Here is a 17,721-nt window from a genome sequence, read left to right on the forward strand (position 1 = left end):
CAGGGGCGCCAATTTGCCAATTCCCCACACAGTTATATGATAGATAATAGAAAACCGCTTAGCAGCGCAGCTGATTTTTATTTTTTTTCTTCAAGTGCTTGTGCCGCCCCCCACGTCTCATGAAAAAATTCCGCCCCGGGCATTTCGCCCATGCCTAAAATTTTTTTTTAGGCATTTTATTTTATTTTAGGCAAGTCGTGATAATTTGAGAAGGCTAAATTGATCAAACATAGGCTATGATCTGCTCACTGTCTGCTGCTTGGTTGTTAATTTAAAAAACAAAAACTTATAACGAACAAAAAATGCTCCAAACGTTTTTCAAAATGTACTTATACGAAATGAAATATAATCACTTTGCCATTACATACAAAACTGAACTATTTTAATAGCTGAAACAGTAGTATAAGCTGTTTTGGGAGAAGGGGGAAAAAAGATGGGCTCGGGTCAGGCATTCTGATAAGCTGTCGGACTCGGGCTGGGCTATGGCCTGAGCGTCTCGGGCTAGGACCGGGCTTGGGCCTATATTTGAGGCCCGTGCAGGGCTCAAGTTTATTGTATACATAATTTGTCTCAGACTATAGGCGCCCACTTACACATAGGGCTGGTTTAATATGTTTAATGATCTTGAAAGTCTAACATAGAAGACTTCTTAGAAACAGAAACAAAATTTTCATGACCTGAATTGATTATCCAAAGATAACCATTTATTGATGAAACAGAGACTTCTTTCAAAAACATTAAACAAATCTTGTTCCAATTAATTAGAATTTTGAACTATTGGACATTAGAGTACAAAAAGAGGCATAGTATTTAATCACTTAAAGGGATAGTTCACCCAAAAATGAAGTAGTTCCAAACCTGTGTGAATGTCTTTGTTCTGCTGAACACAAAGGAAGATATTCTGAAGAATGTGGGAAACAGAGCAGTTCTGGGGCACCACTGACTTCCATAGTATTTTTTATTTTTTTTGTCCTACTATGGAAGTCAATGGTGCCCCAAAACAGCCTGGTTACAAACTTTCTTCAAAATATCTTCCTTTGTGTTCGGCAGAACAAAGAAATTCATACAGGTTTGGAACTACTTGAGGGTGAGTAAATGATGACAGAATTTTTGGGTGAACTATCCATTTAATGTGTGTGAATTGGTCAAAGATAGGAGGTGACCAACACATGGGACACTCCTACACAGTGCTAAGCTAAATCATTAGTTAAATTTAGTTTCTTTTTTTTTTTACTATGCCAAATAGAGTCAGAACACTAGTTGTTTATGCCACATGTAGCATGTATAACCAAAAAAATAATAAATAAATAAATAAATTACAATGACATAAAAACACTAACAAGCAGCATTATACAAGAAGGTGACCAGACTTGCCATTTCCTGGGGACACATTCTGCCCAGAATTTCTAAATTGCCTAAAATAACCAGGGTTTGGCTGTTTGCGCAGCGCTAATTGATCATTGTATGACATCAAAGTACCATGAGAGCGATAGAGAGCAGAGCAGACAGTACTTTTAAGGCAATTTAGAAATTCTGGGCAGAACGTTTCCCTAGAAAGTGGCACATCTGGTCACCTTATTATACAACGTTTGCTTTTGTAAAATTTCATTAGAAAACAACAATTAATTCTGTTTAGCAATGATAAATGACCCACAGTTTAGCCATATAGAGTCTGCTGTTGCGCTTCACTGAGTGAAGAGTTTTGATAAAGTGATTAACCCTAAAAAACAAACAAACACTGTAATACTTAAAAATAGCAAACAAACCAGGAGTTTCGAGTAGGTCTTTTAGAGCACTTTTAAATTTGACTAAAATGATTTGCAGTATTGTTGGATCAACCCATATCAACTCGACCAAATATAAACCTATTATTGGATTATGTAGTAGCACCATAATTTTTAAACACTAAACAAGAATAAATTCATGTGGTCGGTGATTTGTTTGGTGTTTTTATATTTAAATACATTTTCTTTGCACATCAGTATTGACCTGCAGACTAAAGGCTGTGTGTTTTCCTCAGGCATCGTACGGACAGCCCTGCCCAACATGGACAGAGAGACACGTGACCAGTACGTTCTGATCATTCAGGCCAAGGACATGGTGGGTCAGATGGGTGGACTGTCAGGTAGCACCTCCGTGACGGTCACGCTCACCGACGTCAACGATAACCCTCCACGCTTCTCTCGCAGTAAGAGCACATGCCTTTGCCTCACATCCTGACCTCATGTGCTGATTGTGGAAAGTGAATTGGTGTAATTTTCTTCAAAAAAAGAGGAAAATATTTGCTCCACTTTAGCGTGTGGTTTTTCAGAGCAAAAGGCTGTACCTTATTCGTGCACTGCACACAGTCCATGAAAAGAACAATCAATATTTTTCTGTAGATGCTACCGAAATGCTGGATAAGCTGGTAATCAGGCAGCAGTTTAAAGTTCTATAGAGTTTTGGAGAAAGTGCTTTGTGTTTGTGCTGAAGGAGAGTTATGGGAAGTTGGATAAGCTCTCCTGTTATAATGGACGAAGCCAGTCAGAGCGATAACTGAGGAGTCTGAGACACAGTGGTGCTGTGTCTTTCTCCAGTTCAAACTCTACTGTCCCTTAATAAAAATATATGCCAATATAATGGGAAATATAATGCAATAATATCAAATAATACATTTCCATATATGGGAAACTAGCGCTTATATTTTTCAATATACTGCAATATATATTCATGGACCATGTATGGCTATATATTGATACATATAAAATACATATATTGCAATGAAGACAAAAACTGTTCTACATTTTTACATGTAATAGCTTTATTGAAACACTCAGTTTCTCATGAATTATTATTTTTCTGTTAATGCTTGGGTTTACATAAAAATGAACATGTATTATCTCACTTTATTGTTTCCATAGTTTGATATATGAAACAATGTGTGATGGTAGATAACGATATCTATTGTGAAAATAAAATTGACTTGACGATCACTTCAGAGCTCAGTCTCTCTTGACAGAAAGGCTAACCACTAAACACTAAAAATAATAATTTCCTCTATGAAGAAAATGAATTGGATTTTTACTCTAGAACTATACATTGCTCTTCTTGTTTCTAAACCCTGAAACAAGAAAAGCAATGTTTGTGAAACAATATGGAAAAAGAGAGAGAGAACTGAGAACAAAGAGGGAAATGTGAAGAAACAAACATGCAAGAGATAAAATAAAAAGAGCATGAGATGGGAAAGAGAGAATAATGGAGGACAAAGAAAATGAAAATGAAAAAAAAGAGGTAGATGGATGGAGGTAAAAGCAATCACAGGGAGAAAAAGAGAGGCGAAATCAAGACGAGGGTGTGACCGCAAAGGTTTAGTCTGCTAGAAGTTTCTATTGCATGGTAAATTAAAAAGTCATTACAGAGATTACATGGCAGTTCTCCATGAGAGTGACACGAATGCTGAAGATATATGAGAGATCTGCTAATGACGCTCCTCATCTCACCTCAGCTCTTATGAGTCCGCTGCAGTCTCACATCAGCATTAAGTAATCCATCTGAGAGAAAACTGAGATTGAGTGATTATACTGACCCACACATATTATTTTCCTTTTTTAAGAATTTAGATTAAAAAGGCATTGAAATCTCTCCTGAAAAGAGAAAACTGGTAAAACCTAATATATATTCCTCTGGCAATATTTCTTATAAATAAGTGGCTCTGTATAATATTGCTAATTATATGTCCATAAGTTGTGTTTCAGCCTCCTTTTTGTTTTGGGTCAGTCCCATGAAAACAGACCCACATCACAAAACTAAACAGAACCCCCCGCCCCCCCACCAATCGGAACTCTCAGTTTGAATAGGCGTGGTGGATTGCAGAATCGGTGGGCGGGGCTAAACAGACTGTGGTGTAGAATCGGTGGGCGGGGCTAAACAGGCAGTGCTGTCAAGGCATTGATCATCTTGTGTGTAGGCGGTGCTTATCCACACTATTACATCATAGAGTAGAACATTCCAAAAGCTGTCATTTTGACATACTGCCTTCAATATAAGCTGTTTTTTGACTAATGAGAAAGTTTTGAGTTCTGAAACTTACAGGATGTCTTTATAGTACAATGACCTCTTATTTGTCAAAAGATCAAGGGAATGTTGGTCAGTTCATGACCCCTCTAATGTTAGTCTAACATGAGGCGTCTGTGTGTCTTTAGAGTCGTATCAGTACTCAGTGCTGGAGTCAGTGCCGGTGCCATCAGTGGTGGCCAAACTGAAAGCCGCAGATGCTGATATCGATTCCAATGCAGAGATGGACTACTATATAATAGATGGCGATGCACCAGGTGTGTTCAACATCACCACAGACGAGGAGACACAGGAGGGAGTCATCTTTCTACAGAGGGTGAGATCATAGTGCCCTTCATAATGAATGACAGGCCATTTAGAGTATATAGTGAATTAGACTGACTAAATTAATAATGAAAAACTAGTCATACTTAGTGAAATATAATGCAATACCTAACCCTAACCCTAACTCTGGAAAAAAAGTAAATAACTATGTAATAAAGTTCGAGGAAAGGAAGAAGTCGGAGTCGGCGTGACTGAGGCTCGGGTAATTTATTCAGTCTTCCACAAAAATAAATCTCGTGCACTCTGGCACTTTCAAATAAACATAAGTTCACAGTACTTTGGTAAGTCTCTGATCTGCAGCGATCGTGTGCTCCCCGAGTCCTCAGTCTGTCTCTCTCAGCCACTGTCTGTCCCTCTGTGGCTTATGATCTCTCCACGCCAATCACTGAAACGAGAAGCAGATGAATGTCATCTTGTACTTGACCCATTTACTCACCGCTCGTTCTCCAGCCTCTCTCTCCCGCTGCAGACTCTACTAACCACACCCCCCTCGCCACATACCCCCACCGCCCGACTCAGGCCGGGAAGCCCTCCGGCCTGCAGCCCCCCCCCCCATTCCTGGAGAGGAAGTCCGCTACAGCCATCTGAGCCCCCGGCCTGTGGATCACCTTGAACTTAAATGGCTGGAGGGCCAGATACCAAAGGGTGATCCGCGCGTTGGTATCTTTCATGCGGTGGAGCCACTGCAGGGGCGCGTGGTCCGAACAGAGAGTGAACTCCCGTCCCAGGAGATAATAGCGGAGGGTAAGAACAGCCCACCAGACCGCTAAACATTCCTTTTCAATGGTGCTATACATCGTCTCTCTCTTAGAGAGCTTGCGACTGATGTACAGCACCGGCCGTTCTTCACCCTCTATCTCCTGGGCCAGGACGGCCCCAAGCCCCCTGTCCGACGCATCTGTCTGCAGCAAGAAGGGGAGAGAAAAGTCAGGAGAGTGCAAAAGTGGTCCGCCACACAGAGCAGCCTTTACCTGGGTGAAAGCCTGCTGACACAGCTCCGTCCACTGGACCGGATCTGGCGCTTCCTTTTTAGTGAGGTCAGTCAGCGGGCTGGTGAGGTCCGAATAATTAGGTACAAATCTTCTATAATAACCCGCCAGCACCAGGAACTGCCTCACCTCCTTTTTGGTCTTGGGTCTCGGGCAGGTCGCAACCGCTGCGGTCTTATTAATTTGGGGATGCACCTGCCCGTGGCCCAAGTGGAAGCCCAGATACCTGACCTCCACATGCCCAACCGCACACTTCTTCGGGTTAGCCGTCAGTCCGGCCCCCCTCAGCGCTCTCAGTATGGCTCGCAAATGCCCCATATGCCGCTGCCAGTCGTTACTATAGATGATAATGTCATCCAGATATGCAGCGGCATATGTTGCATGCGGCCGCAGAATTTTATCCATGAGGCGCTGAAATGTGGCCGGCGCCATGAATAACCCGAACGGAAGCGTAACTAATTGGTGTAATCCAAACGGCGTTGTGAAGGCTGTTTTTTCTTTGGATAAAGGTGATAAGGGGATCTGCCAATATTCCTTAGTTAAATCCAGTGTCGAATAAAATCGAGCTGTACCCAGCCGATCAAGCAGCTCGTCGACCCGCGGCATTGGATATGCGTCGAATTTCGACACAGCATTCACCTTGCGATAATCCACACAGAATAAACTATCGGACTAAAACTATCGGGTGAACTATCGCCCAATCGCTGTGGGACTCTTCGATTACTCCCATCTCTAGCATTGCCTCTAATTCTGCCTGAACTACCTTTTTTTTGTGTTCAGGTAAACGATATGGCCGGCTGCGAACCATATGGCTCGGGTCTCTATGTGGTTCTGTATGAGGTTGGTTCGTTCCGGCAGGTCCAAGAACACATCCGCAAACGCGGCCTGTAGCTTGGCTACATCAGCGAGCTGCGAGGGCGAGAGGTGGTCTCCCCCAGGGGCCAGAGCTAGAGATTGTGGCTTGGTATTTACCTCTGGCCTGAGATCCTCCTCTCCACTCACTGCCATCGCTAGCATCACTGATTCCGCCTCACTCCACTTTTTGAGGAGGTTGAGGTGATAAATCTGATGTGCCCCGTTCCTGTCGGTACGAATTATCTCATAATTAAGATCCCCAATTCGCCGTGTGACCTCAAAGGGTCCTTGCCACTTGGCGAGTAATTTAGAGCTAGACGTAGGAAGCAATACAAGTACTTTCTCTCCCGGTGCAAATTTACGTAGCCTGGTCCCCTGGTTGTACAGCCGGCTCTGCCGGTCCTGGGCCTGTAACAAATTCTCCATTGACAGCCGTCCCAAAGTGTGGAGTTTTGTTCTCAGGTCCAGCACATATTGAATTTCATTTCGGCTATCAGAAGGCCCATCCTCCCAAGTTTCTCTCAGGACGTCCAGCACCCCGCGGGGCTGACGCCCATGAAGAAGCTCAAAGGGGGAAAACCCCGTGGAGGCTTGTGGGACCTCCTGCACAGCGAACAAGAGGGGTTCCAGCCACCTGTCCCAATTTTTGGCGTCCTTGTGGACGAACTTGCGAATCATGGTTTTCAAAGTGCGATTAAATCGTTCCACCAGTCCGTCTGTTTGTGGGTGGTAGACGCTGATGCGAATCGATTTAATGCCCAACAATTCGTACAGTTCGCGTAACGTACGTGACATAAACGCCGTACCTTGATCAGTGAGAATCTCTTTCGGGATTCCCACTCGGGAGATTAACGAAAACAGTGCGTTCACTACACTTTTCGCTGAAATGTTGCGAAGTGCCACCGCTTCAGGGTATCGGGTTGCATAGTCCACCAGTACTAATGCAAAGCGATGCCCGCGTGCCGATCGTTCCAATGGCCCGATGAGGTCCATACCAATTCTTTCGAAGGGGACCTGCATAAGAGGAAGAGGGTGCAACACCGCTTTTGGGGAGGCCGGTGGATTCACCAACTGACATTCACGACAAGCCGCGCACCACCTGCGCACAGTCTCGTGAATGCCTGGCCAAAAAAAACGGGTCATGAGACGATTTAGTGTTGCTGCCTGCCCTAAATGTCCCGCCATCGGATTACAGTGAGCCGCCTGGAATAACATTTCCCGGCGGCTTTTAGGCACCAACAACTGGGTTGTAACCTGCTTTGACTGAGTGTCTTGTGTCACTCGGTACAACCGATTCTTTAAAACAGCAAAATAGGGATAGGAGAGTGGGCGGGCAGGTTGGAGACGCTGACTGTCGATGGTCTGGACTCGTTCAAACGCCCATTTCAGGGACTCATCTTGGGAGTGTTCCAGGGGAAAATCATTGCGTTCAGGGAGGATTAGCCTCTCATTCGCGCTCTGTTCCCCTGGCTCAGTATCCTGCGGTCCCGGTACAGCCATACCCACCTGCGCGTCCACTCCATTCTCCAGCTTTCTCTCTCCACAAGAGACATCCGCACACAAACACCCCAATAATTGACTAAAAGCTGGCCAATTTGGCCCCTGGCCGGCGCTCTCGTGCCAGCAACAGCCTCTGGAGACGGCCCACCCCTTCCCCGGGGTGGGACCCGAGGAGGAATGCCCGGATGGGACCTGGGAAGTGGGACAGGACGAGGGGAAGAGGAAATATTAGGGGAAGAGAGAGAGAGAGAAACAGCTGGCAGGGATTCGTCTACTCCTGGGCACGCCACCATCTGGTCCTCCGCCAACTGGATGGCCAGGTCTAGGGACGTCGGGCGGTGGCACTGGACCCACTCTGCCGTCTTCCTCGGGAGACGGCCGATGAACTGCTCCAGCACCACTCGGTCAAGGATCTGCTTGACGTCGCCTCCCCCGGCCAGCAGCCATCTGCGGCAGGCGTCCCGGAGCTGTTGAGCGAGCACGAAGGGCCGGCCACTATCGCCCAGATCCAGCAACCGAAACCGCTGGCGATGTTGCTCTGGGCTTAGTTCGACCCACTGAAGGATGGCTTGCTTCAGGTCGGTGAAGACCAGGAGGTTTTGGATGGGCAATTGTTGGGCCGCCACCTGCGCCTCCCCCGAAAGCAGAGGTATGAGACGCACCGGCCAGTGGTCTTGTGGCCATCCACATGCCTCAGCCGACTTCTCGAACAGATCGAGGGAAGCTTCTGGGTCGTCCTGTGGCCCCATTTTATTCAGGGGCAGATGAGTGGGGCCGGCGGGGTTTCTCGAGGACGGCCCACCTGCCCGTCCCTCCTGGTCCATCCAGCTCTGGAACAGCTCACGCTCCTCCTGCTGGGCCTGTATCAGGGAGCGGAAACGGCGTTCCTGGTCGTCCCGCATCTCCAGCAGTGCCTGATGGTGTTCTTGGTGGAGGCCCGCGAGCGATTGAATTACCTCCGCAAACTTGGCGGAGACTGCATGACGGCGGTGGCCGGGCTTCTTCCTTCCCGGGTTTCGGGCACCAGTGTAATAAAGTTCGAGGCAAGGAAGGAAGAAGTCGGAGTCGGCGTGATTGAGGCTCGGGTAATTTATTCAGTCTTCCACCAAAATAAATCTCGTGCACTCTGGCACTTTCAAATAAACATAAGTTCACAGCATTTTGGTAAGTCTCTGATCTGCAGCGATCGTCTGCTCCCCGAGTCCTCAGTCTGTCTCTCTCTCTGTCTGTCCCTCTGTGGCTTATGATCTCTCCACGCCAATCACTGAAACGAGAAGCAGGTGAATGTCATCTTGTACTTGACCCACTTACTCACCGCTCATTCTCCAGCCTCTCTCTCCCGCTGAAGACTCTGCTAACCATGCCCCCCTCGCCACAAACTACAACTAGCCACCAATAAATACCCTCCTGTGTAGGGTTTAGCTCCAACCCTAATCAGACACACTTGAACCAATAACGGTGTTCGGGATGACTGCGGGTGCGTCTCAATCAGCTCCCGAGCTCATGAATCAGTATATCGTGTCCATGAATCCGGACACTGGTAAAAACCCTGGCTCACTGCACACTAGGACAGTGATTCCTCAATTTCCAGTGACATGACCATGTATAACGTCACCGCTGGTATTAATCAACAACAGGCAGGAACTATATATTTTTAAGATTATTTTTCATGCTCTTTAAACATATTGGGCCTCATTCATGAAACATGAGCAGAACAAATTTGTGAGTAAATAGTTCGTAAACCCGTTCTGACATAAACTTTCGATTCATGAAAATTGTTTCAAAATGTTAGATGGAACGAAAGAAATGTACACCTGCTCCCTACCAGGTGTAAATGGTGCATAAAACGTTGTGTTCTTTTTTGCAAAATGATGACACGTAATTATTATGGCAGTGTATCAAAATTCTAAGTTAATTTGCCCTTGTCCTCTTTTTTTATTTTTTTATTTTTATTTTTTGCAGTTGATAACTGTAAAACGCAGCGCTCGCCACTGTTACCATTTACACAGCTGTTAATAGAGGAGGGGCGGGACAAATAGCCACCAACCATCCTACTTGTGCAACGACTGCCTACAACAATGGAGAAGTCAATATTACTGCTTTTTTATATTTAGTACAATTCAGAAAAATGAATACGTTGCCGCCATGGATATTCCAAATCATAGCAACTAAAACATCTCAGCTGGAAAAACGCTGTGCAACTAAAGTGTTTAAGCGCCACCAGTTGGTCATTTTAAGAAGAGCACCTGACATTTTTTTCAGCTGGCTAAAAACGCTTTGGTGGACACGCGCAGGGCCGTATGCAGGATTTTATAAATACCGAGGTCCCAAAATGGAGAATGTTAGGGGGGTTCGGGGGCATGCTCCCCCGAGGAAATTTAGATTCTCCTGACTTACATGTGTGCATTTTAAGATGTTTTAATCAAGTCAGTGGGCAGTAGTAGCATAAATAATTTTTCAAGATAACAGATTCTCAGACATGAGAATCAGATTAAATGTTACAATGAATGATCCACGCTATCAAAATGGAAATAGAGAAGATATCGTTTGTTTATGTTTATGAATTTAATAAACTCAAGTTATAATTATCCTGGTAGCCTTCAGTAAAATCAAGTGTCTAAAATGATTAAACATGAATATTATTTTTTTATATTTTTAATTCACACTGATAGAAATCTTTTCCAATAAGTTTAAACTGATTTTTATATTTTATGGGCATTTTTATGTTTATAAATCCATTTTTTATAAAATTGTCCATTATCTTTTGAGTCAAATTTTTACATTTAATCAGTGAATTAGAATAATAAGACATTTGGGCTGTTACCAAGCAAAGCAAATCAAATCAACTCAACTCAGAAGCTGCATCTGAAGTGGCATCCAGATGTATTTAAACAGTATTGTGTAATCCAAGACATGAATGCATTTAACTGCAATTACAAATGCATAAATAATGTTTTGATATATTAAAAATAAAAACGTTAAATGCTGATATTTGAAATGATTTAAAACATGAAAAAAATCAATAGGTGGCAGCACATCACTGTTAATAAGTGAGTCATTGCGATTGAACTGAATCATTTAAACGGTTGATTCATTCAGGAACAAAACACCGTCATTGCTTAGAGACGCAAAACAGCGTTTTGGAATTGGCTTTGTTTGGAATAATTTTTTGTTGGCGAAACAGAGCAAAAACAGGCAATATAGTGTCTAATACGTAAGTCTCTTAATTAAATATTTGTTTATTGAGCTGTTGTAAAAAATCAGTATCACATTTGTGATCATGGTAATTTTTGGAGAAAAATGGCTCTCTTCGTGTGAAGTTGATTAAATATGAAGTGGTATAAATATATACATTTTCTGCCCCCATGTCTTCAATTTGTGATCATTCTAAGTGCATTTAATAGACTGAATCATGCAGTGAAAGAACTCACTCTAAATGCACACTCACATAATGTATGCGTGCACTCTGTAGGGGTGTTTTGAATGGTTTTTGCAAAATACTCGATCATGTCAAAATCGCACATCGACAACAACAATTACGATATTATCGCAGACTATATATCGCCCACCCCTACCGCTGAGGCATCTCAGATGATCTGTTACCTTGGCTTTTTATCCTTACAGCACCAAAGCAGAATTAATATAAGGAAATTATTTTACAACTTCTGTGATTGGAAAAATACAGAGGTCTGGACCTCGGGGACCTCAATGGTGGGTACGGCCCTGGACACACGTTATTAAATATTTATTGTTAGGCAAATGGCCTATTAGCCTTTTTTTGCATTTATGCAATATACTGGAGCCAAACCTGAGAAAGTAGACCAGAATATTCCTGGACACGCAATTTTACGAATGATATTGACAAATTTATTTAAAAAAAAAAAGTCTATTTACGAATGATTGGAATTCATTAACATACACATGTTTAACTATCAAATCGGACATTTACGAATCATTTGTGAATCCGAAGGGGAGTTTTCGGGAAGGTGGGTTTTACATGCAAATTACTCCGAATTTATTCATATTTTTTACGCAAGTTTCATGAATGAGGCCCATTGTTCTGTTACATATCCTTACAACATTTCCACCAAATATTAATTATAAGTGTTAACTAGACATGTTTGCTACCAGTCTAGCCATGTGTTTATATAATTAAAAAATCAGTTTTTGTTTTCAAATCTTCTGTCACATGCCATTGTCTCCATTATGGCCTTGTTTCCTCTTTTTTTTAAGTTGTGTTTTTAGCGGTTCATGCCTTTATTAGATAGAGCAGTGTAGATGAAGGAAACAATGGGAAGGAGAAAGAGGGGAACAGGACAGGTAAAGGACTCGGCTCAGCAGCGCTGCACACATGCTGCACACCATTACTTCAACTTCCCAGTACTATTCACCTATTGTGAAACCTCTTCTGGATATATATTTATTTTATTTTATTTTTTGTGAAAAGACAAAATCATTGATTAAGAATTTATCTTTTGCTGCTTTTGTTTTTCTTTTTTTCTTCCCTGTACTCATTATTTTTAGCATGTCTTCTTCCATTCTGTCTTAAATGTAAATCTTTCTCTCTTTCTCTCTTCCACAGCCTTTGGACTATGAAACTAAAAGCAGTTTTTCTCTGAAGATTGAAGCCACTAATCGGAATATTGACCCTCAGTTTCTGACCTTTGGCCCCTTCAGTGATACAGTGGCTGTAAAGGTCATTGTAGAGGATGTGAACGAGCCACCGGTCTTCTCTCCTCTGATCAGCAGGATGGTGGTATCTGAGGCAGCGAGGGTCGGCACGGTCATTGGTACAGTTTCCGCCCGTGATCCAGACTCTTCCAGCAATGCGATCAGGTAAACGCTTCACTGATGTGTGTTCTGTGTAATATCTTATTAGACTGTGTGTTTGTGATTCACATGGCTGTTTATCTTATTGTCCTCCTAGCCATATACGTTACAGTTCTAACACAGAACTCTGATTGTATGTGAACACACAATCAGTTTAATCAGTTCATTCTGTACTTAATCCACATAAAAACAATCTGTGAGGTCTACACAGACCCCAAACTTTTGTTTAACAGTTTGATTGTCATGGTCAGGATGTGCAAATAAACACGATGATGACAATCCAAAGTTCAAACACAGTCTTTACTTGATAATCCAAAAAATATATAACAAAGAAAGCATGAGAATGCACTTGTCATGTATAGTCAAGTCAAGTCACCTTTATTTATATAGCGCTTTTAAAAATACAGATTGTGTCAAAGCACTTAACAGTATCAAATTGGGGGATAGAGTGTCAGTAATGTATAATGATAAGATTAAACACTCAATTTTCAGTTAAAGGCATTTCATTATTGAATTCAGAGATGTCATTGTCTAGCTCAGTTTAGTTTAAATAGTATCTGTGCAATCAAATCGACGATAATCGCTAGAAATTAAGTATACACTGATGAGACAGGACAATGAACTGAACAAAACAGGCAGTACTTATACTTAAACTAAACAAGGGGCTAATGAGTTGATTAACAAGGCACAGGTGAATGAGGTGAATGAGATGAACCAATGAAACACATGGGAAAACTTAAGGTGTGTCCAACTTGAAGCGGCGCATCGCAGAATGATCAGTGTATGACATCAAAGTACTACGAGAACTATAAGAGAGCAGATGGATCCTTATGCTATCGAATCGCTCTCGCGTTACTTTGATGTCATACACTGATCATTCTGCGCAGCGCTGCTTCAAGTCGAACACACCTTTAGTCAAAGAAAATGAGCAAACAGAAAGTGAACACAATGGAAACAAAAACATCACATGACACTGACAGACCGAAGTGATGCTGCTCTTGAAAAATTTGTTTTTGGTCAAAGCATTAGGACTTGAGTCTTGACAATGATAAACATTTGTTATTTAGAATTAATAGAAGCTGTAAGAGAAACTTAAACTCATATTTTTAGGTCAAACAATTAATTTTGATTGTTAAATCGATACAACATGTTTTCCATAAGATGATAATATAGTTATGAACACTGCTCTGAGACTTGGCTGAAGATCCAATTGCAGTCTCTATTAAAGGTAATCCAAAGAGTAGCCAAAGGCAAACAAAAAAATAAAAATAAAATAAAAGTAATATTTTTAAAATACATTTGTTTCATACTAAGTATAGGTCAAATCTATTAACATATTTACTGACATATCACTCGAGACTCACTGATATATAAAAAAAAATTTTTAACTTTGTTTGGAGTACTACTAGTTCACAATGCACATTTCTTATATTAAACCTAAAATGTGTTTTAATGACACTATTGGCAAATATTATATGATCTTTGAATAATATTGGTCTTTAAATACAAGATATTTAAAGTGCACCTAAAGCATACTTGCAACAGTTCCACTTTAGCACAATCAAATATACTTCAGTATAATTATTTTTCACTTGGGAAGATTCATGCAAATATCATAATAATTCAATCCATAGAAGGCTCAAACCACTAGGCAGAGGAACAAAACACAGGGTGCAGGACAGGAATACAGGTGATCAGACATGCAGTAGTAACACACTAACAAGACTACACAAATAATGCTTGAGAAGACACCATACCACAAATAAGCCAGAGCAACCAAGGTAATGATACTGGTGTACTGAATGAAGCCATAATGAGGCCAGGCTAAGGATCATGGGGAATGTAGTCCTTAATAGATGGCAAAGGAGAATAGAGGAGGGCCCTCTGGAGGAGCCTGTGGGCTCAGTACATATATACTATACGAATTTTTGAGAGCTTCAGTGGCAGAGAAAATTATAAGTGAGTAATGACTTTTGGTTAATTTATTTATTTAAGGTCAGCTCTTCATTGGTGCATGATTAGTTCCTGTCTTCACAAATCATTAGTTCATGTTCATGTATTAATTTAGATTTTAATTAGGGGTGTAACGCATGCGATTAATCTATAAATTTTAATGCGTTAATATTTTTTAACGCAAATTAATCGTTTGATAAGGTTTGACCCCAACTTCTTCCCGTCATCGCAGCGCGGAAGGTTATCTATCATTGTATGATGAGGGTACAGCACCAGTGTTGCCAGGGTAACGGCACAAGTGGGCCATTTTGAAAATACAGTCGCGGGAAAAATTACAGAGCTGTGGTTTGCGTTTTTTTGGGCTACTTTTATAATGTACCACGACAGCCCAAAATGTATATAGACAAATAAAATTTAAAATAGATCATTTTACTAATGTGTATTATACTTGGAATGTATCCCTGGCAACTTAAAAACGGAGAGGCGGTTATAACATAACAAACAAATTGAGTTTTATAAGATAATAAACACACAATTACAATAGGATATTTGTATGTGATTTTGTGAATGTGTACATCTATGCTAATTTTTGCAGTGATATAAAAGACTAATAAATAGCATATTTTAACAACAGTAAACGACCAAATTCCACATGTAATCGTAAAAGGAAGTTATTCCAAACACTCGATGGTGGTTTGAAGTGAGTTCTGAGTAAAAGTGTACTATTAATCTCATAAATTGTCTTATGAAGCATGATGCTAATTTTAGCTCTAATGCTGCTGCAGAACAGGTCCAATTCTTCTTCATAATGTATTTTGTCATAATACTTCATTTAAGGTCACAACAAAATGTTTTGTTATATTTATTTAGAAATAATTTTGTATACTGGGATTGAAGCGATGTGGCTTGGTAAACGTTTTATTTCCAGTATAAAGGCTGATAATGGCTGAATAAAAACAAAAGAATAATGCTAAAAGAATAATAAGGATTATGTCTCATACCTGGTGGAAGTGTGAAAGGTTCTGTTTCATTAAACTAGTTTGTCATGCATTTCTTTATTTCAACACATTTACAGGTAAATCCTAGTATTTTAAATTTGTCATTAATCGTGATTAATCACAGTCCATGACTGTGATTAACGCAATTACATTTTTTAATCGGTTGACAGCACTGATTTTAATACATGAATATTCATATACTCTTATTAAAGTGTTACCAGAGTTGTAATTCTTTTCGCTTTTTTAGATTTATTTATGGCATTTTGCCTTTATTAGGATAGAGCAGTATTTCAAATAGCAAGCAAGGAGGGAGAGAGAGGGAGGATGGGATCGGTAAACGTCCACAAGCCAGGACTCGAACTTGGGACACCTGAAGCGCAATGACGCTACATGTCGATGCACTGCCCACGAGGCTATTGGCACCGACAGAGATCTGTTTCTTGAATCATGTCTTAACCAGGCTAGTGTGGTTTTCAGGGACAGTGTTGACTTACCTGTGCTGGTGTTCATCCGTGCCCAACAGAACATGATTGTCATGAACATTCCCACCAGAGGCCTGACATTCGCAACTATAACATTCTGACAAGCAGACTGTTTCTCTCCATCACTGTGATCATTTACAATTATTTGACAATTGAAGAATTACTGTGAGGCATTGAGACTTGGACGGTGAATGATAATCTGCTGTTTTTGTAAAAATAATTAAATTACTCTCTTATTTAATTGCTTGTGAATCACCTTTTTGTGCCCTGTGGATTCTCTGCCTCAAGTTGAAATATGAAGTTAATATCTGTACATTTAATAACAACATAGGACAATATGTTACTCATTTAAATTCCTTTATAATGAGGAAAAAAATACTCTGAATGGGGTACAACAGGGCTAAAGGAATAATGTGTTTTTACTACTCCCATAGTGAAATATTGCAGAAATATATAATATATGTGTGTGTGTGTTTTATTGAACATTGTTTTGTTGGTTTCTTTGTTTAAAAGTAGTCATATACATGTATGTGGTAGTGAGGGTGGCCTTTTGCTCCATACTCTACAAATAGTTAACCAATCACCTCAGCAAAGTTTGTACTCTTTTCTGTTTATTTTGATTAATAAAAGATTTTTTTTTGTTCAAAAATACATTAAAATGTTTTCATTAATATTTATATTTTAAATACAAGAAAAAAAAGAGAAAGAAAAATCTTTAAAAAAGGATTTGAAAGCTTTTATTTTCCCCTGTTGTACCGGAAATGTACCAAACGATTACTTCAAAAACGAGGTGCTTACTGAACCATTTTTGCATGTAATTTTTGTGAATGATTGTACCCCTAATATTTTTAAATATAATGATTATACACTGAACAAAATTATAAACGCAACACTTTTGTTTTTGCCCCCATTTTTCATGAGCTGAACTCAAAGATCTAAGACTTTTTCTATGTTCACAAAAGGCCTATTTCTCTCAAATATTGTTCACAAATATGTCTAAAACTGTGTTAGTGAGCACATCTCCTTTGCCGAGATAATCCATCCACCTCACAGGTGTGGCAAATCAAGATGCTGATTAGACAGCATGATTATTGCACAGGTGTGCCTTAGGCTGACCACAATAAAATGTGAAGTTTTATCACACAGCACAATGCCACAGATGTCGCAGGTTTTGATGGAGCATGCAATTGGCATGCTGACTGCAGGAATGTCCACCAGAGCTGTTGCACGTGAATTGAATGTTCATTTCTCTTCCATAAGCCGTCTCCAAAGGTGTTTCAGAGAATTTGGCAGTACATCCAACCGGCCTCACAACCGCAGACCACGTGTAACCACACCAGCCCAAGACCTACACATCCAGCATCTTCACCTCCAAGATCGTCTGAGACCAGTCACCCTGACAGCTGCTGCAACAATCGGTTTGCATAACCAAAGAATTTCTGCACAAACTGTCAGAAACCGTCTCGGGGAAGCTCATCTACATGCTCGTCATCCTAATCGGGTCTCGACCTGACTGCATTTCGTCGTCGTAACCGACTTGAGTGGGCAAATGCTCACATTCGATGGCATCTGGCACTTTGGAAAGGTGTTCTCTTCACGGATGAATCCCGGTTTTCACTGTACAGGGCAGATGGCAGACAGCGTGTATGGCGTCGTGTGGGTGAGCGGTTTGCTGATGTCAACGTTGTGGATCGAGTGGCCCATGGTGGCGGTGGGGTTATGGTATGGGCAGGTGTA

At 41.3% G+C, this 17,721-nt stretch overlaps 1 protein-coding gene across 3 annotated transcripts in view; it reads left to right on the plus strand.

Annotated features, from left to right (window-relative positions):
* Positions 1-17,721, plus strand: part of LOC131533640 (cadherin-7) — a 156,035-nt gene that overhangs the window by 77,892 nt on the left and 60,422 nt on the right. For all 3 annotated transcript variants that reach the window (XM_058765999.1, XM_058766002.1, XM_058766001.1), the window contains 3 exons: positions 2,021-2,188; positions 4,182-4,369; positions 12,304-12,557. In XM_058765999.1, the coding sequence (XP_058621982.1) occupies positions 2,021-2,188; positions 4,182-4,369; positions 12,304-12,557 (610 nt within the window). The remainder of the gene's footprint in view (positions 1-2,020; positions 2,189-4,181; positions 4,370-12,303; positions 12,558-17,721) is intronic.

The sequence above is a fragment of the Onychostoma macrolepis genome, chromosome 24 (assembly GCF_012432095.1).
Source record: "Onychostoma macrolepis isolate SWU-2019 chromosome 24, ASM1243209v1, whole genome shotgun sequence".
Classification (NCBI taxonomy): domain Eukaryota; kingdom Metazoa; phylum Chordata; class Actinopteri; order Cypriniformes; family Cyprinidae; genus Onychostoma; species Onychostoma macrolepis.